Here is a 26,653-nt window from a genome sequence, read left to right on the forward strand (position 1 = left end):
CGGCAGCCTCGGTCCCGTCCCGGGGCTGCAGCACCAGGCCCCCCAGGGGTGGGCGCCGGGTCCCGCCGGCCGGTGTCGGGCAGCGCCAGCGCCGGGGCGCCAGCCCGTGGGAAGGTGACCCACGGCGGCTGGACCACTCGAGCCCCTTCCGGCCCAGCCGGCCCGGCACTTCCGGTCGGAAGGGGCTGGGAGGGGGAAGGAGGACCGAGGGAAGTCCCGCCTCTGCTGCGGCCGCAGCCAAGCACTTGGCCGGGTCCAGGAGAGGTGGGCGGCGGAGGGCCTCGGTGCACCAAGCCCCCGGTTTCGACCGTGCAAGGTGTTCGGGCCAGGGGCGCGAGGTGACGGGCGGCCCTTGCCCTGGACTGAGGCCTGGAACCTCGAGGGAAAGGGGCGGAGGCGGCCTGGGGGTTCTGTCGGGGTAGGGGGACTGACCGGGCGCTGAGAGGGGCGGGGGCCCGGGACCCCGAGCGACGCCCTCCCCCTCCGCAGTGCCGAGACACCTGCCACCGGACCTCCCTTCCGCCTTCCCGCATCCCAAATCTGGGCGCTTACCTCTGACACCGTGGTGCTGAACGCCCCGTTTCCTCGGTCTTCACCCCCGGGCTCGCCTGAGACACCCCTCCCTGCCGTGGTACTGACCTCTGACACCCCTTGTTTCCTTCCAGATCCGATTCCGGAGCTGCCATGATTGAAGTAGTAGCAGAGTTGAGCAGAGGTCCTGTGTTTCTGGCGGGGGAAGCGCTGGAGTGTGTGGTGACTGTCACCAACCCCCTGCCGCCTACGGCCACGTCTGCATCCAGGTGGGGATGCTGATACTGAAGACGGTGGTCCTTCTGGGAGGAAGCCTGGTATCTATAGTGCTGAGCTGCCTATAGCTACATCATCACTTTGTTGCTCATTGTGCTCTCATTGCAGGAAAGGGCTATTTAACAGGTGTGGGTGACATAACCCTCTACTCTCCTTTCTTCTCTCATCCCCCATTCTCCTTTTTACTCCCAATATATTTTTCCGGATTTAATGGTTTCTCTCTGGGGTTCTGGATTCTCTGGAATGGAGGCCATCCATCTCCCTGTGTTGACCTTCTCAGTGTGGTAGGGAGTTTGGGAGAGCCTTTGCGAGGTCAGGAACTCCCCTCTGATGTCCCCTTTTCCTCCTCCCATAGTGAGGCTCTGGCTTGGGCCAGTGCTCAAATCCACTGCCAGTTTCATGCCAGTGAGAGTCGAGTAGCCCTGCCTCCCCCTGACTCCAGTCAACCAGATGTCCAGCCTGAGAGCCAGACTGTCTTTCTACCACACCGAGGTTAGAGATGGGGCATTTGCCTTTGGAGGGGGATAAAATCATTGCTGCCCAAGGGTAAAAACTGTCCAATTGTTCGAGTGGGTCACTGAGGTCTCTTTTGCATTGGGGATGTGCAGGAGCATACTTGCTGCTTTAGGGGTGTAAAACTGTTCCTCTCTCAATAAGAAAAGAGGACTAGCTTAGTTTGGGTTGCCCTTTGTTGGCAGTGCTTCTTGCCCCCACTTGCTCTGCTACCCTCCTCCAGTACCAGACAATGGGGTCATTAAATTGCAATTTTTCTTTTTTTGTGTGTGTGTGTCTTTTTCAGGGCTGCACCCACAGCATGTGGAGGTTCCCAGCCTAGGGGTCTAATTGGAGCTGTAGCTGCTGGCCTACGCCACGCCCACAGTAACACCAGATCTGAGCTGCGTCTGCAACCTACACCCCAGCTCACAGCAATGCCGGATCTTTAACCCACTGATCGAGGCCAGGGATTGAACCTGCAACCTCATGGTTCCTCGTCGGATTCGTTTCCACCGCGCCATGACGGGAACTCCAAATTGCAATATTTCTTTTTTTTTTTTTTTTAGGTGAGAGGGGTCAGTGTATACTTTCCACTCCACCAAAAATCCTGTTCTGTGACCTGAGGCTAGACCCTGGAGAGTCCAAATCATGTGAGTGATTGCCCCCCTTCCCTTCCCTTCTAAGGCTCCCAGAGGGAGGACTCCTCTGGCTGCTTCTGGCTGTCCTGACTACTACTTCCCACCCAGACTCCTACAGCGAAGTGCTGCCTATAGAGGGACCACCCTCCTTTCGGGGTCAGTCAGTGAAGTATGTCTACAAACTGACCATTGGCTGCCAGCGCGTCAACTCCCCCATCACTTTACTCAGGGTCCCACTGAGGGTTCTTGTGCTGACTGGTAAGTAAGGGTTCCTGAAGGAAAGGGCTGGGGAAGAGCCTCACCAGAGCAGAAATGATCTTTAGAGGACTGGAGGGAGGAGCTGGAGGGAGGCTTTCTGGGCTTAGTGAACGTGTGAAGAGGTTGGGGAGAGAGAGTTCTGGAGAATAGATGAAAAACGTGTACCTTAGCCATGGCACTCCTTACCTTCAGCCCTCTCAGGTTAGAGTCTAAAACCCTCATCTCTACTCTCACCTCTGTTCCCTCCTACCACCTCTCCACTCATTCTCTCTCTAGGCCTTCAAGATGTCCAGTTTCCCCAGGATGAGGCTGTAGCCCCATCCAGTCCATTCCTGGAGGAGGATGAAGGTGGGAAGAAGGATTCATGGCTCGCCGAGCTGGCTGGGGAGCGCCTCATGGCTGCTACATCCTGCCGCAGCCTCCGTGAGAATCCTTTCAGAATTGTCCCAGCCCATCTTCCCCTCAAGTGTTTCTGTCTCAGAGACAGAGACTCCTTAACTGTCCCATTCTTCTGAGGATCCACTGATATCTCACCCCAGATTATAAAGAAAAGCCCCACCTTTTAGCCTCTGGCTTCCCGCCCTAGACATTCCCCAGTATGGACTCCAGGTTTACAGCATCCTGTTTTCCCCAGATCTGTACAACATCAGTGATGGCCGAGGAAAAGTGGGGACGTTTGGCATCTTCAAATCTGTATACAGACTCGGCGAGGATGTAGTGGGGACCTTGAACTTAGGGGAAGGAACTGTAGCGTGTTTGCAGGTAAGAAGGGGGTAGGAGGAGTTCCCATCGTGGCTCAGTGGTTAACGAATCCGACTAGGAACCATGAGGTTTTGGGTTCGGTCCCTGGCCTTGCTCAGGGGGTTAAGGATCCGGCGTTGCTGTGAGCTGTGGTGTGGGTCGCAGACGTGGCTCGGACCCTGAGTTGCTGTGGTTCTGGCAAAGGCCGTTGGCTACAGCTCCGATTCGACCCCTAGCCTGGGAACCTCCATATGCTGCAGGAGGGCCCTAGAAATGGCAAAAAGCCAAAAAAAAAGAAGGGGGTGGGAGCTTTTGGGGACCTGGGGTGGAGGGAGAGAGCCTGCATAAAGAGGGTGTAGAAGAGGGGATTGGGGCCCCCTAGGGTCCCTCTGGTAAAACAGCTCAAGGTTGGGCTGCCCTCTTACCTGGAGGCAGCATATCCCAGTGTCAGCCAACATGTGCTTCTTGTCTTGCGCCCAGTTTTCAGTAAGCTTACAGACCGAGGAGCGTGTGCAGCCTGAGTACCAGCGGCGCCGTGGGGCAGGGGGTGCCCCCTCTGTGTCTCATGTGACCCATGCCCGGCACCAGGAGTCCTGCCTGCATACCACCAGAACCAGCTTCTCCCTCCCCATCCCCCTCAGCTCCACCCCAGGCTTCTGCACAGCCATTGGTGAGACCCTGACCATTCTTAGGGGGTGGGGGGGCATAATAAATTGCTGTGCTTACTCAGATAGAGTGTAATGGATCCTGCTTCCTAACACCCTCCCAGACTTACCCCCATCCAGCCTCTGATCCTTAACTTTTGCAGACCTCCAACCCATTTCCTGGGTGTACTGACCCCTAAACTCTTCACAGCTTTCTGGATCTTCCCAGCCCCAACCCACCAGGGTTCTGTGATGCACCGATCTCTGATTCCCCAGCACGTTTACCTCAAGCTACCAAGCCTTGACTGTCCCACACTTAGGTTCTCAGGCACTTGATGCTGTTGTCCTTATTGTTACATTTCCAAGTAACATACTAGATTTCTTTCATGAAAACTTCGATCCTAGCTCCCTACCCCATAGCCTCCCCCCTTCTTCCTGAATACAGATTTTTTTTCTAATTTTGCTAACCACATCCTGTCATGGGCTTTTCCTCCTGGGTTCTAATGCCTCTGCCTTTATTACCTTTTTTCCCCCACAGTATCCCTGAAGTGGCGTTTGCATTTTGAATTCGTGACATCCCGGGAGCCAGGGTTGGTGCTCTTACCTCCCACGGAACAGCCCGAGCCTGTCACCTGGACGGGGCCTGAGCAAGTGCCTGTAGACACCTTCAGCTGGGACCTCCCCATCAAGGTGCTGCCTACAAGCCCTACCTTGGCCTCCTATGCGGCCCCAGGTCCCAGCACCAGCACCATAACCATCTGAAACTGGCCCACGTGGCACTGCTTTCTTCCGGATACTGAGAACTCAGCACCTGGACTCTAGTAGGACCCGTTTTTTCCACCTGGGGTCCAGCGGCACAGACAATGAAAGGCAGGCTTTCAGCTGTAGCATTAACTTATTTATTCAGAATAAATTGGCAGCTGCTAGTGGTTTCCCTGGAAGTGGCAGCAGCAGTGGGGGGTCTGCAGAAGGGCGATCAGTTGAGTTTAGCTGGAGTGGGGAGCAGGAGCCGCAGGAGCAGGGGTGTTAGCCGAGCCCCAGTCTAGGTCGGGCCCGCCCCCTTTGCAGGGCAGCCGGGGGTCAGATTTTTGCACCAGGGAGAACTGGCAGGTTCCTGCCTCCTGACGTACTTCACACCCAGCGGGGAAGTCAATAGGATGCTGGGACCTGTGAAACCAAAGGATGGGGAAGGAGTCAAGACAGCAAAGATCCACCTTTATCCCTGCCCTTCATCTCCCCTCTCCCAGCATTCCTCTCATATCTTCCCCCAGTGCGCCCTGTCCCCCGTAACTGAACGCTTGCCTACCATATATGGATTCTTTTGGTTGCATAGCAGGAATATTTTCCTCCAGATCCACCCCGACTTCCCGCACTTTGTAGCCTGAAGCCTTTTCTCTCACATTCTTTATGGTACCTTCAGGTTTGGCCAGCCTCACACTGCTACTCTGTCCACTGTCACATCACAGCAGCCTAAGCACCCCCTGGCCAGCTCTCAGTCACTCATGTCAGAGCTATTCTCTCTGGCCATCTTTGGTCACTCACGTGTCACAGCAGCCCACACCAACGGGATGCAGACAGGTGCAATGGAAACAGTCCTTGCGGAGCCAAGACTCCCCCAGGCTGAAATGTTTCCCTTCATAGTGGCAGGGGGCTAGGGAAGAAGAGGCCCTGTTAGAGTGCGGGAGCGGAGGAAGTAAGGGTACACTGCCCCCCAGGTTGAGTCTCCTGGTTCCCAGCAGGAGGGAGGCTGGGTTTTTTGACACGGGGTCATCTCTGAGCCCCCTCCTCCCAGTGCCCTCTGCTCCTGTCCTTCCCTTGTGCCTCACCCAACTTTACCTTGAGCTTGGAAGTAGCACTTGCTGTGGACTCCTGGATGCTGGAGGAGCAGAGATATCACCAAGCAGATGACCCCCCAGCCGCCCAGGGTCCCTTTAGCCTGTCCAGCCCAGAGCATCCTTAGGGCCATTCCTGCAGTAGCGCCCGTTCGGACCCTTCTTGGCTTCTGTTCGGGCTACCCTGGTCAGGTCTCCTTGGCTTGTCTTTGTTCTCTCTCTGAGTCTCAGCTTCTGTCTCTCTCCCCTGGGCTTCTGTCTCATACCATCTCCGTGCCCTCTGCTCTCAGAGGCTTGGGGATGTTTATAAAGTGAGGACCCTGGCCCCCTGCTGAGTAGAGCTGGAAAAGCTGTAACTCTGTTTCCTGAGGTGAGGGCATGAAAACAAGAGGTCTCGCTTTAACAAGCTGTGAGAGCTGATTCATGCCCCCGCACAGCTAGGGGGAGGGAGGTGGCCATGGAAGGGGCACTGGACTGGGCACTTCCCCAGCAAGAAGGCGGGAGGGGTGAGGGCCCCCAGGTGGTCCCCGGAACTCTTCCCTGACTTGGAGAGAAGGAAGCATTCCACCATCTTCCCCCCCCAACCCCCCGCTCCATCACACATACACACACACACACACTCCAGGGGTGTGTACGCTGGGATCCCTGCCTGGACCGGAGGGAGGCATTTCCTGGGGATGGCTAATCCTGTGCCCCAGCCAAACCGAGGAGATGCAGTAGGGTGCAACGGCCAGCGGCTCCAGGAGAGCGGACAAGCACCTGGAGTGGAGAATGTTTCAGACCCTAGGGCATGGTCTCCTTGCAGTATCCTAGAGACGTGGCTGCCCCTCAGAGATTGGGGGTCGGGGCTGGGTCTTTCTTACGGGCATCCCCGAGACAGATTCCCTATCCATTGTTCATCACTCCCAAACATAGAGCAAATAAATACAGGATCTCCCTGTACCTGGGGATGTTTCTTTCAAAGAAGAACATCTCTAAATGCCCTGATGGCATGGGTCACTCCAGTTTCACAGAGGTACCACTCTTTTCTCCTATATATTATGGAATGAGGATTTAGGAACTTACCCTGTGACCTCCTCTTTTGGGTTTCCTGCAGGTTCTGGAGAACCCCAAGATGGGTGATTAAGACTATGGGTTGTACTATTTGGATTCAGATTTTTTTGTCTTTTTGCCTTTTATAGGGCTGCTGCCGCGGCATATGGAGGTTCCCAGGCTAGGGGTCTAGTCGGAGCTGTAGCCACCGGCCTACGCCAGAGCCACAGCAACGTGGGATCTGAGCCACATCTGCAACCTACACCACAGCTCACGGCAACGCTGGATCGTTAACCCACTGAGCAAGGGCAGGGACCGAACCCGCAACCTCATGGTTCCTAGTCGGATTCGTTAACCACTGCGCCACGATGGGAACTCCTCAGATCCTGATTTTACTTAAGAGCTGTGTGACACTGGGCAAGTTAGTTCACCTCTCTAAACCCGTTTCCTTGTCTGTAAATTAGGACAGTAATACTAACTCATAGGGTTGTCGAGAGGATTACATAGATAATGCACATAATGCTTTTGGCACTGCCCCTGGCACCTAGCCCCCCAAAAGAGGAATTCCTGTGGTTGGTGCTAGAGCTCAGACACAAAATCATTAGCTGTTCCATTCTTTGATGCTGAGCAGCTCTGGGTGGACAGTCGAGGGCTTTGTCAGGGTTGCTATCTCCTGATACAGACTTCTGCCCCTTTCAGACTTCTGCTCCATGTCTTTCCTTCCACCTCCTCCAAAAACCTTCTCCAGGAACATTTGGTTTTGGTCCTTGTATCCTTGAGATTCTAAAATTCTGCTTTGAGAAACAATGTTGCCGATAAGCCTACTTTCCCTGGGTCAGTACCCTGGAAAAGGTATCACTTTTTTCATCCTTCCAGCTACCTTTAGGACTCCTGCTTTTTCTCATTCGGATTCTGATCCATTTCTTCCCATCCTCACTCATGTGAACTCTCACGTTCTTCATTCTGATCCGTCTCATGCTGGCCATCTCTTTGGGACTACTAAGGGGCCCTGGCCAACCTGGCTTTCTTTCACTTTTCCACACTCCAAAGACCCCTGTTCCAGCTATTCCCCGCCCACCCACAGGGTCAACCACTTTGGCATTTATTCTTTTCCCTTCTATGTCTCCAGTTCCATGTACTCCAAGACTCCCACTCCCTGTCACCCAGTGGCTTCTGGCTGACTTTTTTAGAGGGCTACCCTTTCTCTCACCTCCCCACCATTCTTTCAGAAACAACTTCATCAGTCCACCTCAGACTCCCAGACCTCTTCCAAGAAGACAGCTTAGGTGGCTGGAGATGCAGACTGCATTTCACCTTCTCCCTAGTCAGGTCTGATACCCTTTCCATTTCAGAGGAGCACCAAGAGGAAAAAGAACACTCATGGAGGGCGTAGGGTGCCCTGATATAGGCTGGTGTGTGGAAGGCATGGCCTTGGATTGCTCTCAGCTGGAGCAGGTGGGTTAGAAGGCCTGACTAGCACAAGGGCCCAAAGATCTTGTTAGTGGTGGGGAGCTCAGGTGCTGCCCTTATAGGGGCACCAGCTGACACCCTTGGTGTTTGCCCCGTAGACTACCTTCTGTTCCTGCAAGTGGGTGCCAACCAGAGAGGGGGCGGACTGGAGTGAGGCGCTTAGAGAGCTTGAAGGTGATGGTGGCGAGGCTTTAGGCAGAGCGGGCTGAATGAGGAGGAGTGTGAGGTCATGGGACAGGGAGAGGGGAAAGGGACCCGCCTGTGATGAAGATGAGGTGATCTTACAGGGGCAGGCATAGGGGGCTTCTGGAAAGGAAGCCTGGGGCGGAGCCGGGCGTCCTCTCCCAGAAGGTGGGGCTGGGGGGTCGGCAAGGAGGTGTTGGTCGAACCCGCTTCTTGCAGGGCTGCTGGTGTGCGCGCGTGCGTGCGTCTGTAGAGCTTCTTGGGGCCAGAAGCCACGCTTGAGGGCGCGCGGGCGGGGAGGGGGCGGTTGGCGCGCGCTGCCCACGCGGGAACAGAAAAACATCCGCCGGAGGCCCGGCCGGGCGGCGCTCCAACCGAGCCGGGCAGGTGCGCGGCGAGGAAGTGAGCGCATTCCGACCCCCCGGCCGCCGGGCCCCCCTCCGGTGAGTCACTCACCGCCGACCCCCGCCCGTCGCGGCCGGATAGGAGGGGCGGCAGCGGCTCGGAGCCTTGGGGGCTCGAGCCCCGAGGGGAAGCGGGGTGGGGAGAACGCCCGAGAGATGGAGGGGCAGGGACCTGAGGGGTCCGGGCCCGCAGGCACAGGCACGAAACACCTTATGGTCGTCTACGGACCTCAGAGCTCGTGCCTGCACCAAGGCTGGCGGGCGAGCCCGGTAGAACATTAGCACTAGAGGGAGAGGGGTCCCAGGGCAAAAGCGGAGAGACCCCGAACGGGGAGGGGGGAGAAGTGTGGGGCTCTGGAGCCAGAGCTCTGGGTTGCAAGGGCTGCGCCAGTGTAGGCCTGGGCCAGCCAGAGCCTTGGCTGGAAAGAGCTTCCAGCGAGGTGGGAAGGGGGCCAATCCCCAGAGATAAGGTCTGTCGGAGGCCTGTGCCCGCGGAGAGTGAGGGATAAGTTAGGGAGTAGTGGGGATCGGTAGAGGGTAGGGCTCTGAGTACCGTGATGACTAGGTCGTTAAAGGCTTTGAATGCCGAGGTGAGGAAATCAGATTTGGCCTCACAGGTGGAACTGACGGTCTCTGGAGCAGGAAGAGTAGTGAGGAGCTTAAAGGCGAGGTTATCTGTGTCTAGCATTACTGCCAAAGGATCAGGCGTTGGTACTCTCGTTTTCATAGTCATTTGAAATGACTGTATTTATCAAAACGATGTAAGTAATTTCGTAGAATTTAAGAAATAGAAAAGCTGAAAAAGCTGATTCAGTATTTGATGTAAAAATTCGTGTTGTGGTGCAGCAGAAACGAATCTGACTAGTATCTGTGAGGATGTGAGTTCGATCCCAGGCCTCCATCTGCCACGGCTGTGAGCTGTGGTGAAGGTCGCAGTCGCAGCTTGGATCCTACATTGCTGTGGCTGTGCAGCTGTAGCTCCAGTTTGAGCCCTAGCCTGGGAACTTCCATATGCAGCAGGTGCAGCCCTAAAAAGCAAAAACAAAATAAAACCAACCCCCCCCAAAAAAAACAAAACCCCAGAAAACCAAAGTGAGTCTATCAAAAAAAAAAAAAAAATCTGGTGATGGTTCAGGGGGTTAAGAAACCAACATAGTGCCTGTGAGGATGCAGTTCGGTCCCTGTTCTCTATCAGTCGGTTAATCGGCCCCTGTTGCCACAAACTGTTTGCACATGTGGCTGGGATCCCAGGTTGCTGTGGCTGTGGCGTAGGCGAGCAGCTGAATTTGACCCCTAGCCGGGAAACTTTCATATCCCGCAGGTGCGGCTGTAAAAAGAAGAAAAAGAGAACCAAAGTGAGGCTATCAAGATTAGTAATATGGAATTGAATCTTTTACTTTGTCTTGTTTTTGTGTTATTTTTCCCCTCGCCGAAGTATGGGAATCCTGTGTTCGTGCCTGGGTTCTATGTCAGTAGCATAGCAGTTTGCCTCTCCCTGATCTTAAGGGTTTTATTTGTAACCTTAATTTTTCTGTGCAGCCTTTTAAACTGCCTTATGTATTCTAAATCCGGTCAAACATTTCTTGGGGTGGAGGCATTAGGTTACAGTACACCAAGAAGTAACTCAGCTTTACCATATATGTTAGGTTTCTTAGTATCTTCTCTGGACATCTATGTAACTATACAGTTTCTGTATTTACCCTATGCTGATAAAAAGGGCTAAAGCTGTGTTATAGAAATACTATAAAAAGTGATTTATTAGTCTGATTTCGCTTCTGAAATGAACTCTACCCTGGTGTCTGGTCCTTGTGTCAGAAACTGACGCTAATTCTATCATGATCTTTTAAATTTATGTTATCTTGGACCAAAGGCAATTGCAAGGATTAGGATCACTATAATTTATTTTGGAAGATTCTTAAATTCTGCAGTTGCTTTTGGCTCCAAGCAAGAAAATCTGGGTCAGTTAATTTTTTTAAAAAGAAAATAATTTCCTACTTTGGGCCCTGTTGCTTTTTCTCCTGTGCTCTTTCAGCCCCAGCCCTCCCTTATTCCCAGTGGCCTTTGCCTTCATTCCTGCTTTGCTCCGCTGGGCATCTTTAGAGGAAAACTTCATTCACACCAACTTCCTCTACTATAAATTCTCTCCCTCCCCTCAACTCTGCAGGTCTCTTTGCCAACATACACCACTGCTTCTTCATTGATTTTTTTTTTTTTAAGCCCTTTCTGGCTCCTTCCCATCTGAAAATCTTCTCTTTTTCTCCCTTTCTCGTTGATAAGACCTCAGATTTTTTTAAAGGCTAGGCTTTATTTGTTCTGCCTGATCCACTTCTGTCTTCCCCTTATATCATCTTTTTCTTATTCTGGACTGTTTGTAAACTCTGTTCTGCTTGCTTTCAGCAAGGCTTCAACCTTCTCCTTGTAATTCAACATTCTTCCTCTAGGAGTTCCCTCATGACTCAGTGGGTTAAGGATCTGGCATTGTCACTGCTGTGGCTCTGGTTACAGCTGTGGTGCGGGTTTGATCCTTGGCCCAGGAACTTCCGCATGCCATGGACGTGGCCAAAAAAAGATCTTCTAGATATAGCAAAAGATGCTCATGTTTCCATTATTTTTCCTACAGAAAAAAGTTTTCATATTCACATCTACATCTACTTTAGTCTCTCTTCCCCAGTATTTTCCATCTAGAAGCATGACATGGTTGATATTGTAAAGTCTACTGAGTGACTGCTTAAGTATGGTGGTGTGCTAAGCACTGCGTGGTGCATTTCATAATCCTGCCAGATTCCTGAGTACATACCAATAATAGATGTTATCACATATGTGTGCATGAATGTCCTCGTATACACATGCACACTGAAGTGCACAGATAATAGAACCATGATTCAGTGTATGAATATATATATATATATATATATATTCAGGATATTACATTATAATCAAGCCAGATCCCTTTTGGGGTGGAAGATGAGGATGGGTAAATTCATAGCAAGGATAGAAGGTTAGGAGACAATATCCTGTGGCATTCTCTATTCGGACAAGAAGTACAAGAGAGCATCATTCCTGTGGAGATGAAGAGGCCTTATTAAGGAGGCTAAATTTTAGGAGTTGAGGACGATGACTTGTAAGGCTGGTGAATGACAAGATGATGGGATGGAGGTGCCAGAGTCCCAAGAACATATAGTTGCTATACCTGAACAGCTCATATTCTTTCTGGCAGAGAATCTAAAAGACCGTTGTAGTACTGATTTCAGCTATAGTCAAATTTCCGTTGATAACCTGCGTTGATGTTTTCCTGCCTTGTCTCTGTACCAGTGGAACCATTCTTAACCAACTTAAAAATTTTTTTCTTCTTACAAATTTTTACATTCATGGTAGCCTCCACCGCTAATAATTAACCCCCAGCTAACCACCATTAATTTTGACTGAATTTCTTATCTACTTATATGCTTTAATTTTTTTTCTGACTGCCCCACAGTCTGCTTGTGGTAGTAGTGACTTTTAAAATTACATTTATAACATTCACTTTTATGTCATTCGTAAATGGTTCTTTCTTTCTTTCTTTCTTTGTCTTTTTAGGGCCACCACAGCATTTGGAAGTTCCCAGGCTAGGGGTCAAGTTGGAGCTGCAGCTGCTGACCTAAACCACAGCCACAGCAACTCAGGAGCCAAGCCTCATCTGTGACCTACATCACAATTCACCGCAATGCCGAATCCTTAACCCACTGAGCGAGGCCAGGGATTGAACTCTCATTCTCATGGATCCTAGTCGGGTTCATTACCACCAAGCCACCACGGGAACTCCCATAAATTGCTCTTTTCTTAAAATCATAGACTCAAAGCTAGATACTGAAAAGGCATATAGTTCTTTGTTATCTCTGAGGTATGACCAGGTAGGTCTTTGCTTGACTGTCTCTACCGAATGGAATGGATTACTGCCAGCTGCAGTGGAGGTGGCTCATTCTACTGTCATCTAGCTTTAGGTACTAGAGGGTTGTTCAGCTGAAATCTGCCTTGCTCTAGCACATTTTCTCCCATAACTATTCTGTTCTTTGAAATAATACGGGAAAAAATGGACTTGTTTTTCAATGTGGCAGCTCTTTAAAGATTTGAAAAGAGCTTGTTTTTGGTTGGCTAAGCTTTTTTCTTTACTCCAGCACTGTCCAATAGGACTTTCTATGAAGATGGAAGTGTTCTTTTTTTTTTTTTTTTGTCTTTTTGTCTTTTTGCCATTTCTTAGGCGGCTCCCGCAGCAATGGAGATTCCCAGGCTAGGGGTTGAATCGGAGCTGTAGCCACCGGCCTACGCCACAGCCACAGCAACGTAGGATCCGAGCTGCATCTGCGACCTACACCACAGTTCACAGCAACGCCGGATCCTTAACCCACTGAGCAAGATCAGGGATCGAACCCTCAGCCTCATGGTTCCTAGTTGGATTCGGCAACCACTGAGCCACGACAGGAACTCCAGAAGTGTTCTTGACCTGTGCTGTCTTATCTGTAGCCACTAGCCACATGTGTATACTGAGTACTTGAAACGTGGTCCCTGTGACTGAGGAATAGAATTTTAAATTTTTGCTAATTTAGTTATTTTATTTTATTTTAATTTTTTGTCTTTTAGGGCCGCACCCGTGGCATTTGGGGTTTCTCAGGCTAGGGGTCCAATCAGAGCTGTAGCCACTGGCCTATGCCACAGCCACAGCAACTTGGGATCAAAGCTGCGTGTGCAACCTAAACCACATCTCATGACAATACCGGATCTTTTTTTTTTTTTTTTTTTTTATTTTCTTCCCATATGAGCCAGCTAGGGATCGACTGTAGCCACCGCCCCCCCACGCTCCGACCGCCTGCCCACCACAGCTCCCCCCACGTAGCCCTGACAACACCCCCGACCCATGCCTACATCTCCACTGCGCCACGACAACCCACCGGATCCTTAACCCACTGAGTGAGGTCAGGGATCAAACCCGCAATCTCATGGATCCTAATCGGGTTTGCTAACTGCTGAGCCACAATGGAACTCCTAATTTAGTTGTTTTACATTTAAATAGCCAAATGCAGTGAGTGACTCTTGTGTTAGTGCAGCTCAAATCTCTGGGAGTTAGTGCACTATCACATGGCTGTTAGTGTACAGCCAAAGGCTGCTCCAGAAATCCTACGGTCACCTCAGACCAAAAACGTTTGTAACTGGGTTCCTGATCTGTCTGGAGGCCAGTCTTACATATCACATCTAGGAAAAAAAAAAAAAAAAGGAAGACCCACAAATCCAACCCCCAAAAACCCATCATGTGAGTGATATCAGGTTTTTGTTTGTTTGTTTTTGTCTTTTTAGGGCCACACCTGCAGCCTGTGGAGGTTCCCGGGCTAGGGATTAAGTCAGAGCTGTAGCTGCCGGCCTACATCACAGCCACAGCAGTGTGGGATCCCAAGCCGCATCTGCGACCTGCACCATAGCTCACGGCAACACCGGGTCCTTAACCCACTGAGCGAGGCCGGGAATCGAACCTGCATCCTCGGGGATGCTAGTCACATTCATTTCTGCTGATCAACGATGGGAACTCCTGATGTCAGTTTTTATTGGAAGTTTCTTAGAATGGGTAGAAATGGTTGTCTCTCATCTTCCATATCTCAAAAGCAATGCTTTAAAAAAAAAAACAAAAAACCCTCATGTAGTCTCTCTTTCCCTAGGGTACCTAAATCTCCCTTCTTTCTCTCTCTCTCTCTCTCTTTTTTTTTTTTTTTTTTTTTTTTTTTTTGTCTTTTTGCCATTTCTTGGGCTGCTCCCATGGCATATGGAGGTTCCCAGGCTAGGGGTTGAATTGGAGCTGTAGCCGCCAGCCTACACCAGAGCCACAGCAACGCAGGATCCGAGCCACGTCTGCGACCTACACCACAGCTCACGGCAACGCCGGATCATTAACCCACTGAGCAAGGCCAGGGATTGAACCTACAACCTCATGGTTCCTAGTTGGATTCATTAACCACTGAGCCATGATGGGTTACTCCTCTCCCTTCTCGTTTGCCTTCCTCCTCAGAAACATCGTAGCCCGTCCCTTTGAGCCTCAGTCCTCCATGCTCTTTCAGCACCAGCTCTAACCCACTTCCCCTTGGAGAACGGTCCCTGGGTGAGCTCCTCGTCTTCTAACTCGCCTTCCCTTTCATTATCTCTGCTCAGTGAAACCAAGGAACTTTTTCTGGACCCATCTTCAGGGGGTGGTTAGGGCTAGAAGGTCATAAATAATTATATTTTTCCTTTCTTACATAATTCCTGACTTCCTTCTAGGGGTCCTGTCATTTTCTTCGCATTGCTGAAGAGTCTTTATTGAGCACTCTTGTGCAGAATCATCTCTAATGTATTCTTTTCTTTTTCTTTTCTTTTTTTTTTTTGTCTTTTGGCCATTTCTAGGGCCGCTCCCTGGGCATATGGAGGTTCCCAGGCTAGGGGTCCAATCAGAGCTGTAGCTGCCAGCCACAGCCACAGCCACAGCAACTCCAGATCTGAGCAGGGATCCACGGCTCACGGCAACGCCGGAACCTTAACCCACTGAGCAAGGCCAGGGATCGAACCCGCAACCTCATGGTTCCTAGTCGGATTTGTTAACCACTGAGCCACAACGGGAACTCCCTCTAATTCTATTCTTTTCATTCCGGATCTGTTCTTGTTAAATTCTAAAGCTACTTCACAGTTCCTTTATTCATTTTCTTTTCTTTTTGTTTTGTTTTTTTTTCCTTTTTTTGCTTATATGTTATTTTAATAGGTTGATCTTCTCTTTTCCAGTCTTCTGCATGTGGATGGGCTGCATCCACCAGGGGAGCAGCATCCATTCCCACCGTCGTCACCCAGTGCCTTGTCCTCCCTTGATTCCCTTCTCAGTTCACTGTTGTTGTCCATTCCTACCTTCCTTTCTTGTCTGTTGTTCTCATTTCCTCCTCATCCATATCTTTAATGACATTTACTATTTAAAAAAATATATATTTTTGAGGTCTCAAGTTATTTTCAGAGGACCTCATCTAAGCCTCTGTACTGTGACTAAGTGTGTCTATAGCACTGATTCCTGTGTATTAGGGATGATGGGGTTGAAGGGCAGCCACCATGGCACTCACGTTTTGGGCTGGATAGTGCTTCATTGCAAGGCAGTCCTGTGCACTGTAGGATGTTTAGCAGTGTCCCTGGCCTCTACCCACTACGTGCCAGAGGTATCCTCTCAGGTGTGACAGCCAAAAACTTCTCCAGGTATCGCTAAATGTCCCCTGGAGGGAGAATTCTGCCCCCTAGCACATTCAGAACTACTCTGCTAGAATATCAGCTTTCTAAAATTGGTAAATGGTTATACTTTTTTCCCCCCAACTGCTGATTTGCTGGCTTAGCTTGGGTTTTCAGAAGTGTGATCTTTGCCTTACTTGGTAGGAGGTAGCTTCTTAAAATTTCAGATTCCTGAGCTCATTTTAAACCTACTGAATCAGAAATGCTGGAAGTAGAATCAGGAAATCTGATTTTTATGATACTGCCCCCTGCCAACCTGATAATTCTTATGTCCTAGGCTTGACCCTCCTGTGGCCTAACTGTTGCATTACCCGCATTTTTGTTCTGCAAGTCTTCCTGGTGCTTCAGCTTTGCTTCCGCTCTTGGCCCCACCATGCCAACACAAATAGGGAGGCCTCAGGTTACTAGGACAACCGGGGCACAGGAAACTGTAAAGGCTCAGCACTCCTACAGGCATCACAGGGTGGCTCTGCCAGCTTGCTTTCTCCTTAGGGACTCGGTCTTACTTCCTACTCCCCTTCCCTAAATCACCCAGTCCGGAAGGTACCCAGCCCCAAGTCCCAGACCCTCATTTTAGAGACCTGCTGGTGGCATATGGAATGGGTGGGATGAGGAATGGTGAATGAAGCTTTTTGACTAACATTGATATTCGAAGTCATCTTGGTGACAATTAAATTTTGTACCAGTGAGAATTACATTCCCCTGAGAGTTGATGAGATTACAAGCTTGACGTCAGGGTGCTTCCATTTACACTACGGATGCTCTGTTTCACTGGACCTTGAGTCTTCCATCTTTTGGGGTCCCTAGCTAGATATTTCCACAGTTTGCTTTGGGTTAAACGATTTAGCAGTCTACTCTGATACACAGGGACCAGCTAATGTTTAGTAAAAAAAAGTAATAGTTGCTAGATAATGAGTTTGCGTTCTGTTTACACATTATTATAAAGTCATTTGTTTTAAAGATCATCTGATTTGATTGTCATTAAAGCCATGAATTGGTGCAGCTCTGCTTATACTTAAATGCCTAGAAAATGTTGAATTGATCCAGAACTGAAGTGGGCCATCTCTATTGAACGTTCCTGACAGGCCAGAGCAAGAGAGAATAAAGGGGGGTAAGATAGACGTGATAGTTCCTCTCGAACAGTTGAAGTACTGTCCTGTGGGAGAGGGGTGAGATTTACTCGGTTTAGCTTCAGAAGGCAGAATAAGGACCTTTATTTCAGATGACAGTGATGGAGGACAAATTTTGACTTAATAAGGTAGAGTGTTTGAATAGTCAGATTGGAATGAGCTTAATAGTTAGGCAGTAAATTATTTGTGACTGTATTGTTTATGTAGAGGTTAGATGGCTACCTTTTTTTAAAATTTTTTTTATTGTCTTATAGGCTGCATCCACAGCATATGGAGGCTCTCAGTCTAGGGGTCACATTGGAGCTGCAGCTGCCAACCTACCCCACAATCGCAGCAATATAGGATCCAAGCCATGTCTGTGACCTACACCACAGCTCACAGCAATGCCGTAGCCTTAACCCACTGAGCAAGGCCAGGGATCAAAGTCTGGTCTTCAGGGATACTAGTTGGGTTTGTTAACCACTGAGCCATGATGGGAACTCCTAGATTACATTTTGTTCAAGGTTTGGATGGTATTTTGGACATTAAATTGGATTTGACCTGTAGGGAGAAAGAGGCAAATTTATTAGAAGTCAATTAATCCTTTCCTATATGATTCTTTGGCAACTATTAAAGTCATTACTATTTTCCTAGCACCTCTGCCAAGTTTACCCCCCTTGAGTCATTGAATATTAGAGCTGGTAGTAGAGTCTTCAGAGGTTTTTCAATACCCTAGTCCTCCGGCAATTCTTTGGGAATGCCTCAGAGGTGGCTGAGAGGTGTAATGAGGGATAGCTGGGGCTCTGAGACAGAACAGTCTTTTTTTTTTCTTTTTTCTTTTTTGTCTTTTTAGGGCCACACCCACAACATATGGAGGTTCCCAGGCTAGGGGTCTAATCAGAGGTGTAGCTGCCGGCCTACACCACAGCCACAGCCACGCCAGATCCAAGCCTTGTCTGTGACCTATACCACAGCTCACGGCAATGCCAGATCCTTAACCTATTGAGCAAGGCCAGGGATTGAACCCACAATCTCGTGGTTCCTAGTTGGATTCATTTCCGCTGCACCACGATGGGAACTCCCTTGTTCCCCCATGTTCTTCATTTTATTGACAAGGAAACTGAGATATGGAGTGGGGGAGTGTCTTACCAAATGTCACAGAGCTAATAAATTTCAGAGTTGGAATTCAAATCTACTCTTTTATTTCCACTTGTTTCTTCCATTCTGTGGTCTACTTTCTTATAATTGAGTGTAAGTTTCTCTCCATTTTTCTGGCCACCACTGAACTAGTCTCCCTGCAGTCCAAGCTCTCCTTCTCCTGATCTATATTAGATACACTGTTGCCATGTTATTCTTTCTGAAACATTGTCTTCAGCATGAGATTTCCTGCTCAAGAACCTTCTCTGTTTTGCCTCTAAGGACTTTACAGCCTGACACATACATAGCGTTCTTAAGGATCCTTGTTCAGCTAGTTGAACTTGAGCCCATTCTATGGGTAATTAATGAAATATGTCATAGATTAACTGAATCTCACCCTACCCCTAGACTCCAACTTTGGCAGGATTTTTGTGTATATCGTTTTAATCTGGGATGATGAGAAGATACATAAGAAATAGGTAACAACTCATAAAGCAAGTCGCATAACAATATGTATAGTATAATCCAATTTATATGACATATACATGGATTTTTAAAAAAGCAAGAATGAAATGTATAGAAACTGGAAAAAATAACAGACATTAACTCTGATGAGGGGGATTGAGAAAGGATGGGGGACAGGGGAGAAAGCAGGGAGCTTAAAATACTCATTTCTCCACTGAAGAGAACTTCACAGGATGGAAGGGAAACCTGAGAAACCAGGCTTGGAACCGAAAGAGAAAGAATTGCCTGACTGCCTTGCCTGATTCCACTGTGCGTCGTTTCTTTGCCTCTTGCCTCTCTCTTTGAAAGAAATGAAGCCCCAGGAGATTATATGATTGGTCAAGTTTAAATCCAGGGCCGTCTATGGCAGTAGCAGGATATAGAGAGAAAGGATCTGGGGGAAGGAGCCGCTAGGGAAACTTCTTGGTTTCTGTCAAGGGAGGGCAAACATTTGATTTTACCCTCCTAAAAAGGCTGTACACAGGAGTTCCTGTTGTGGTGCAGTGGTTAACGAATCTGACTAGGAACCATAAGGCTGCAGGTTCGATCCCTGGCCTTGCTCAGTGGGTTAAGGATCCGGCGTTGCGTGAGCTGTGGTGTAGGTCGCAGATGCGGCTCGGATCCCGCGTTGCTGTGGCTACGGTGTAGACCGGTGGCTACAGCTCCAATTAGACCCCTAGCCTGGCAACTCCATATGCCGTGGGAGTGGCCCTAGAAAAGGTAAAAAGACAAAAAAAAAAAAAAAAAAAAAAAAAAAAGGCTGTACAGAGAGAGAGATACTTGCCTGAAAGGGTATCAAAGTCCTCTTAGGATGTTGGGAACTAGAAATGTCAAATGTCCATTGACTTCATCCCCCTCTCTCCACTTCTTACCTACACCTGGATGCCAGGCCTGCCTTTTCTTTTGGCTCAACCAAGCCATCTGGTGTGGTTTCAGCCTTTACTAGGGATTGAGGGGCAATGAGTTAAAGGCACCTGGGAGAAGAGACGCGTGAGGTAGGGCAGGCAGAGAGGGACATTAGCAGGTTTTACTGTGCTTGCACAGAAAGCCTCTTCTGTGCCTGACAGTTAAAAAATGATCATAGTAAACATTTGGGAGTCCAGTTACAAATAAAACCCTTATTCATCTGGTTATTCTAACAACTTGCTCCTCTGACGGTAGAGCCATAGGGAGTGTGTTATAGGGGGTATGGCCAGGGAGGCAGCCTCTTTGCCCTCTTTGGAAGTTCCAGACCCCAGTCCGATTATGTACCCAAAGTATTTTGTTTTCGCACAGTGGGATTTCTTTACTTTTTTTTTTTTTTTTTAATGTTATGGCCACACCCTCTGCCTATGGAATTTCCTGGGCCAGGGACTGAATCCAAGCCACACCTGTGATGTATGCCACAGCTGTGGCAATGCCAGATCCTTTAACCACCTGTACCAGGCCAGGGATTATACCTGAGCCTCCACAGTGACCCAAGCCCCTGCAGTCGGATTCGCCTCTTCACTTTTTTCGTATGCATTTGTGGGCATGTGGAAGTTCCTAGGCCAGGGATTGAACCCATGCCACTGCAGTAACCAGTGCCACAGCAGTGACAATGCCAGATCCTTAACCCACTGAGCCACCAGGGAATTCTGGATTCTTTACCTTTGAAGCATTAACCTTCTGATTAAAAAAATACCTTTCTTCAACTCTTTTCATAGCTTAGGCCTGACCTTTGAAAAATTAACTGGAGTTACTTACAAGAGGATGTGCAAATTCATACTCTAACTTCTGCGGATTGGAAAACAAATTCACACTAGACAATGTCCTTGCTCCATGGAGTCCACATTTTAGTGAGGGAGACTGTGTTTTAGGAGTATCCATTTTTTGTATGGCAAAGTCAAGAAAATGTTGTTGCCTTTATCTGTGATTCCTCAATTGAAGGAAGTATTTCAGATCCTTGGCAATCTACTTAATCTTATTGTATGATAAAGCAGAAACTCTTTTTACAAAGCATCACTAGTCTGTCGAGACTGCATACAGCCACCTCTAATGGAGTATGGGAAGTGGTACAGCAATACAGGATGAAAAGTCATAGTAAGTGTCTCAAGCTTCTGGCACCACTGTGGTGTAGTGACTGGACTTAATGGTGGCCTTGAGCATGTGGGTGGATGATGGTGTCATTTACTGAGTAAGAGGACATTGGAGGTGGGAGGACATTTGGGGTGAAAGTCATGTGTCAGGTTTTGGACATAAGAGTTTGAAGTGCTCTGAAGGCCAACAAGTAAAGCAATCCAGGAAGCACCTGGATATCTTAATTTACAGCTGACAAAAGTGGACTGGTGGTTCATTCTTGGCATGTGGAAATGGTTATTGGAGTTGTGGGTATAGATATAATTATAGACAGAGGGCTGAGTGGCAAAAATCTGGAGTAGAGTCTCAAGAGAGAGGTAGCAAAGGAAGGGTCGGTAAGGGACTGAGAGAGAACTGCCAGGTGGTTTCAAGGAACCTGTCGTGTGGTGTCTCTGAAGATGTGTCACTCCATTTTGCCGTTGAGATGTGTCAGAGCATTTGGCTGGACTCCTGGTGGTGCTGAAGTGACCCTAATATTTAGTGGATGAATGGGCTACAAAAGACCAGAGGACACACCTAGAGCTCCCGGCCTATCTTAGTATCTCCCTAGTAACCCTGCATCCTTCTGTTGGTCAAATGTGAAAAAACCTTGGCGTTCCTGTCAAATCCGACTAGGAACCATGAGGTTGCGAGTTAGATCCCTGGCCTCGCTCAGTGGGTTAAGATCTGGCATTGCCGTGAACTGTGGTGTGGGTCGCAGACGCGGCTCGGATCCCGTGTTGCTGTGGCTGTGGTGTAGGCCAGTGGCTACAGCTCCGATTCAACCCCTAGCCTGGGAACCTCCATATGCTGTTCCCCCGGCCCTAGAAAAGGCAAAAAGACAGAAAAGAAAAAAAAAAAAAAAGAAAAGAAAAGAAAATACCTGTACTTAGAGGCTCCGAGGAAGGAAATGGTTCCACACAGCTGTATTATCTACAAGGCTCTGCCTTTAACCTGGTGAGGATCACAGCGAATCCCAGTCCACAGCTTTCGTTGCATTCTTATCACTTCCTAGACGTGTATCCTCACCATTCTTTTCCCTATCTTTGCTACTCTGATTCTGATGCCCAGTTGGTTCCCTCAGTTCGTGATCTTTGGGTTAGTTGACCAGCTCCCCTTTTCTGAGGAGCTGCTTCTGTATGTACTAACAACCCCTCTGCTTGGCTGGCAAGCCCCAGGAGCTGCCTCCTTATGCACCCCTAATAAGCAGTCAGCACAGAGCACAGCCCGTTTTATAGGCCTAGGTAGCAGAGGCCTCCTTTACCCCTTCTAGAGTGTTAGTGGCTCCCAGCCTTGGAAGTTCTCCCCAGTCATCTCCTTCTCTTCTGTTTTACTCAGCTATTCCTGGCTAGATGTTCAATGGGTCTACCTTTCAGTGAAGCTTGGCTTTTATATCTACTCTTCTGGGCCAGTATCTGGGCCTAGTTTTGTTCATGGCCTTAAGGCCTTTATTGCTTTGTCTTTCTAGGGCTGCACTCACGGCATATGGAGGTTCCCAGGCTAGGGGTCTAATCAGAGCTGTAGCCACCGGCCTACACCACAGCCACAGCAACGTAGGATCCGAGCCGCATCTGCAACCTACACCTCAGCTCACGGCAATGCCCGATCCTTAACCCACTGAGCAAGGCTAGGGATTGAACCCGCAACCTCATGGTTCCTAGTCGGATTCGTTAACCACTGCGCCACAACGGGAACTCCGGCCTTAAATCTTTTAATGGCTTTTCCTGTGGAGTAATAGTCTGTGGAACTTTCTACCATGTGCTTTCTTTCATTTCAGGATTAGTTAAAAATTAGCCCCCAATCGCTCTCTTCCTATTCCAAAAGTCTGCAACTTTTATGTTCCATATGCTGGGTCTGAGGAATGCCTATAGCCCTTAGCTTATTTCAGGACATATGATTAACATACCCTGGGTCTAAATAATGAATTTTCAAACCCAGTGGTGGCTTATCATTTCTATATAGAAGCTTAAGGGCAGAAATCTGATTGGAAGGAGAGAGAGGCAGTTAGAAGATCTGTCTTGAAGCTGAGCACAGAAGAACAATGTGATCAGCTGACTGCCAGAGAACTAAAAAACACAGGTGTGGTTCAAAAGAAAATTTACTTTGTTCATATAAGTGAGTTCTGCAAATGTAGACTCTAAGGCCTTTAAAAAATTCTTTTTCTGGCTAATTATTTCATTGACTTAATTCCTTCCTTCCCAAACCAGGTATGATATGATTAACCAGAGAATTTTAATCATGCGCTTTGTTGACTTTTTCAATTTATGTGTTTTTATTTGGTTTACTTTATGGGAAGAGGGAAGGAGTTTACTGCTATTGATGCCAACAGCTCTTCCTCACATCCTCCAAGCAGTCTTTTCCTTGGTGAGTTGTACTGTAAAATTCTAATCATTACTGTTGTGCAATATCAAAATGCCTTCTATATGTATCAATGACAGCACTCATGCCCACGCACAGGGAAACAAGGTCATGTTCCACCTGAGATCATCCCCATTGAGGTGACAGACGATGCCGTGACTGTGGGTGAACTCACCAAGGAAGTGAGTGTGGGAAGAGGAATGCAGAAAACGGAGGACCAGAGCATGGGGGGGAAAGGCCATGGTTCAGAGGAGGAAGAGGATCTGCCCTGGGGAGCGATCAGTGACGCTGAGATGGAAGGGTAACTAGGAGGATAAGCTGTGGTGGAAGCCATGGTTAAGAGTTAAGGAGTTCCTGTTGCAGCTCAGTGGGTTAAGAATCCAACTGGTATCCATGAGGATGTGGGTTTGATCCCTGGGCCTGCTCAGTGGGTTAAGGATCTGGCATTGCTGTGAGCTGCAGTGGAGGTCGCAGACATGGCTCGGATCTAGTGTTACTGTGGCTATGGCGTCGGCCGGCAACTGTAGCTCCAGTTCAACCCCTAGCCTGGGAACCTCCACGTGCCACAGATGCAGCCCTATAATGCCACAGATGAAGCCCTAAAAGGAAAGAAAGGAAGGAAGGAAGAAAGAAAGAAAAAAAGAAAGAAAGAAAAGGAGGGTTAAGAAAGAGAGGAAGGCGATTGTTGATAGCATCAAATGTGTTTGAGGTATAAAGGAGGAAATTCCTGTCATCTGTAAAGTAGGTACTTCACTGGGTTCTTCCTCTTCTCAATCATTTATAAAAATTTTATGCTAGACTATTCAGTTTTATTCAATAAATATTTATTGAGCTGCATTCTAACTGTATAGGGGTTGTAGGAAAGAGTTATAAAGTAATAAGTGTTTATAAACGAATATACTGGTTAATTTATACACAAAACTCCATCAGTTTTGGCTGGTATATTTGGTAAATGGGAACTACAGATCCTTTTCAGTGACATTAAAAAAAAAAATTCCTTCATCCCCATGATACCTTTTTTCCTTTTCTTTCCTTTTCTTTTTTGTTTTTTAGAGCCGCACTCACAGCATATGGAAGTTCTCAGGCTAGGGGTCTAGTCGAAGCTACAGCTTCTGGCCTACACCACAGCCATAGCAACGCCGGGTCCTTAACCCACTGAATGAGGCCAGGGATTGAACCGGCATCCTCATGGATACTAGTCAGATTTGTTGCCACTGAGCCACGACGGAAATGCTCCCGTGATACCTTTTCTAAGAAAGACAACCCTTATCTAATTTTTTCTTATTATAAATAAGCAATACACAATCATTGAAAATACAGTTATATATGAAATTCAAATTCATATTATCTCCAAAGGATAGCCATCCTCAACATTTTGATTTCTACAATTCCAGGTTTCTACCATGTCTGTATGTGTGTGTGTGTTAACTGGGCTTATTCCATGCATTTTTCTTTTCTTTTTTCTTTCTTTTTTTTTTTTTTTTTTTTTTTGTCTTTTTGCCATTTCTTGGGCCGCTCCCTCAGCATATGGAGATTCCCAGGCTAGGGGTCTAATCGGAGCTGTAGCCACGGGCCTACGCCAGAGCCACAACAACACGGGATCCGAGCCACATCTGCCACCTACGCCACAGCTCACGGCAACGCTGGATCCTTAACCCACTGAGCAAGGGCAGGGATCGAACCTGCAACCTCATGGTTCCTAGTCAGATTCGTTAACCACTGTGCCATGACGCGAACTCCTCCATGCATTTTTCAACTTTCTGTTTTCACTTAATGATGCATGATGAACAATTTTTGATATCATACATCTCTGAAACAATGTTTGGATGTTAATATATGAGCATAACATAATTTAATTAAGTCCCATTATTAGAAACTTGGGTCTTTCCTAACTTTTCATTGTTATAAGCAGTGCTGTGTTGAATGCCTTTGAAGCTAAATCTCTAATTGTTTTCTTTAGCTAAATTTTTCCCCCCTGCTTTTTAGGGCTGCACCCATGGCATATGGAAATTCCCAGGCTAGAGGTCAAATCAGAGCTACAGCTGCCAGCCTACGCCACAGCCACGGCAACCCAGGATCTGAGCCAAGTCTGCAACCTATACCACAGCTCATGGCAACACCAGAGCCTTAAACCACTGAACGAGGCCAGGGATCAAACCCACATCCTCATGAATCCTAATTAGGTTCGTTAACTGCTGAGCCATGAAGGAAACTCCCTCATTAGCTAAATTCTTAAAATGGAATTATTGGGTTAATGGTAAAAATATTTTAAAGGCGTTTGATGAAAATTACCAACTTTCTCCTAAAGTTGTACCAGATTGTACAGTGTAGAGAGTACCATTTTCCTGCACGCTTACTAGCATTAGATATTATTTCTAAAAATCTTTTTTAGGAGTTCCTGTCATGGTTCAGTGGCTGACAAATCCAACTAGGAACCATGAGGTTGCGGGTTCGATCCCTGGCCTCACTCAGTGGGTTAAGGATCCGGCATTGCCGTGAGCTGTGGTGTAGGTCGCAGATGTGGCTCGGATCCCACGTTGCTGTGGCTGTGGTGTAGGCCGGCAGATACAGCTCCGATTTGACCCCTAGCCTGGGAACCTCCATATGCTGAGGGTGCTGCTCTAGAAAAGACAAAAATAAATAAATAGGAGTTCCCGTCATGGCACAGTGGTTAACGAATCCAACTGGGAACCATGAGGTTGCGGGTTTGGTCCCTGCCCTTGCTCAGTGGGTTAACGATCCGGCGTTGCTGTGAGCTGTGGTGTAGGTTGCAGACGTGGCTCGGATCCCGCGTTGCTGTGGCTCTGGCGTAGGCCTGCAGCTACAGCTCCGATTAGACCCCTAGCCTGGGAACCTCCACATGCTGCGGGAGCGGCCCAAGAAATAGCAAAAAGACAAAAAATAAAATAAATAAATAAATAAATAAATAAATAGAAATCTTTTTTATAATTGAAAAAATAGTTTTTCATTGTTATTTCAATTTATAGCCACTTTAAGAAAATATATATACATACATATATATATACACACACATATATATATTTACTGGTGGGAAATACTTATTCTTTGAAGAAAAATTTTATTAAAACAGCTAAAAATTATCCTAAATTGGTTTAACAAGGTGAATGATCAATCTGGATAGTACTCTTTTGGATTGAAGGTAGACATGACCCTGAAGTGGCTATATCCCAGTTCTCTTTCTAACTAACTGGGTAAGTCTTAGGCAACTGGTTAATGTCTCTAGGCCTCAGAGTCTTTACCAAATGAGGACTATCATGGGACTTGTCTTAGAAGGTTGTTAGATTAAATGGGGCACTAGATGCAAAACTCATAGCCAGGTAGTTGGCATATGGCACAGAATAAATATTAGCAGTAGTTATTGATGAGTCTGATTTTCTCATTTTCTTTTATTTTTATTGTTTTTTGTCTTTTGTCTTTTTAGGGCCGCACCCACAACATATGGAGGTTCCCAGGCTAGGGGTCTAATTGGAGGTGTAGCAGCTGGCCTACACCACAGCCACAGTAACTTGGGATACAAGCCACGTCTGAGACCTGCACGACGCTCACGGCAACGCCAGATCCTTAACCCACTGAGTGAGGCCAGAGATCAAACCTGCAACCTCATGGTTACTAGTCTGGTTGGTTAACCACTGAGCTGCAACAGGAACTCTGAGTCTGATTTTCCTGTGTGACTCTCAAACTCAT

The 26,653-nt window shown here is 48.1% G+C and overlaps 2 protein-coding genes across 6 annotated transcripts; one reads left to right on the forward strand and one right to left on the reverse strand.

Moving 5' to 3' along the window:
• RGP1 (RGP1 homolog, RAB6A GEF complex partner 1) lies at positions 33 to 10,265 on the forward strand. 5 transcript variants are annotated; one of them, XM_021065778.1, is made up of 9 exons: positions 33 to 114; positions 666 to 800; positions 1,163 to 1,299; positions 1,869 to 1,952; positions 2,049 to 2,198; positions 2,475 to 2,621; positions 2,833 to 2,960; positions 3,420 to 3,609; positions 4,122 to 6,357. In XM_021065778.1, the coding sequence occupies exons 2-9, from the start codon at positions 685 to 687 to the stop codon at positions 4,343 to 4,345; spliced, it is 1,176 nt and encodes a 391-aa protein (XP_020921437.1). In that variant the 5' UTR covers positions 33 to 114; positions 666 to 684; the 3' UTR covers positions 4,346 to 6,357. The 5 variants fall into 5 exon arrangements, with proteins under 5 accessions (XP_020921437.1, XP_003480594.1, XP_005660282.1 ...); XM_003480546.4 differs by lacking the exon at positions 33 to 114 and adding an exon at positions 158 to 264; XM_005660225.3 differs by lacking the exon at positions 33 to 114 and adding an exon at positions 173 to 316.
• On the reverse strand, positions 4,570 to 5,582 carry MSMP (microseminoprotein, prostate associated). Its single transcript, XM_003121986.4, has 3 exons — positions 5,420 to 5,582; positions 5,126 to 5,234; positions 4,570 to 4,750 (listed from the first exon to the last, which is right to left on the reverse strand). The coding sequence occupies exons 1-3, from the start codon at positions 5,547 to 5,549 to the stop codon at positions 4,570 to 4,572; spliced, it is 420 nt and encodes a 139-aa protein (XP_003122034.1). The 5' UTR covers positions 5,550 to 5,582.

The sequence above is a fragment of the Sus scrofa genome, chromosome 1 (assembly GCF_000003025.6).
Source record: "Sus scrofa isolate TJ Tabasco breed Duroc chromosome 1, Sscrofa11.1, whole genome shotgun sequence".
Classification (NCBI taxonomy): domain Eukaryota; kingdom Metazoa; phylum Chordata; class Mammalia; order Artiodactyla; family Suidae; genus Sus; species Sus scrofa.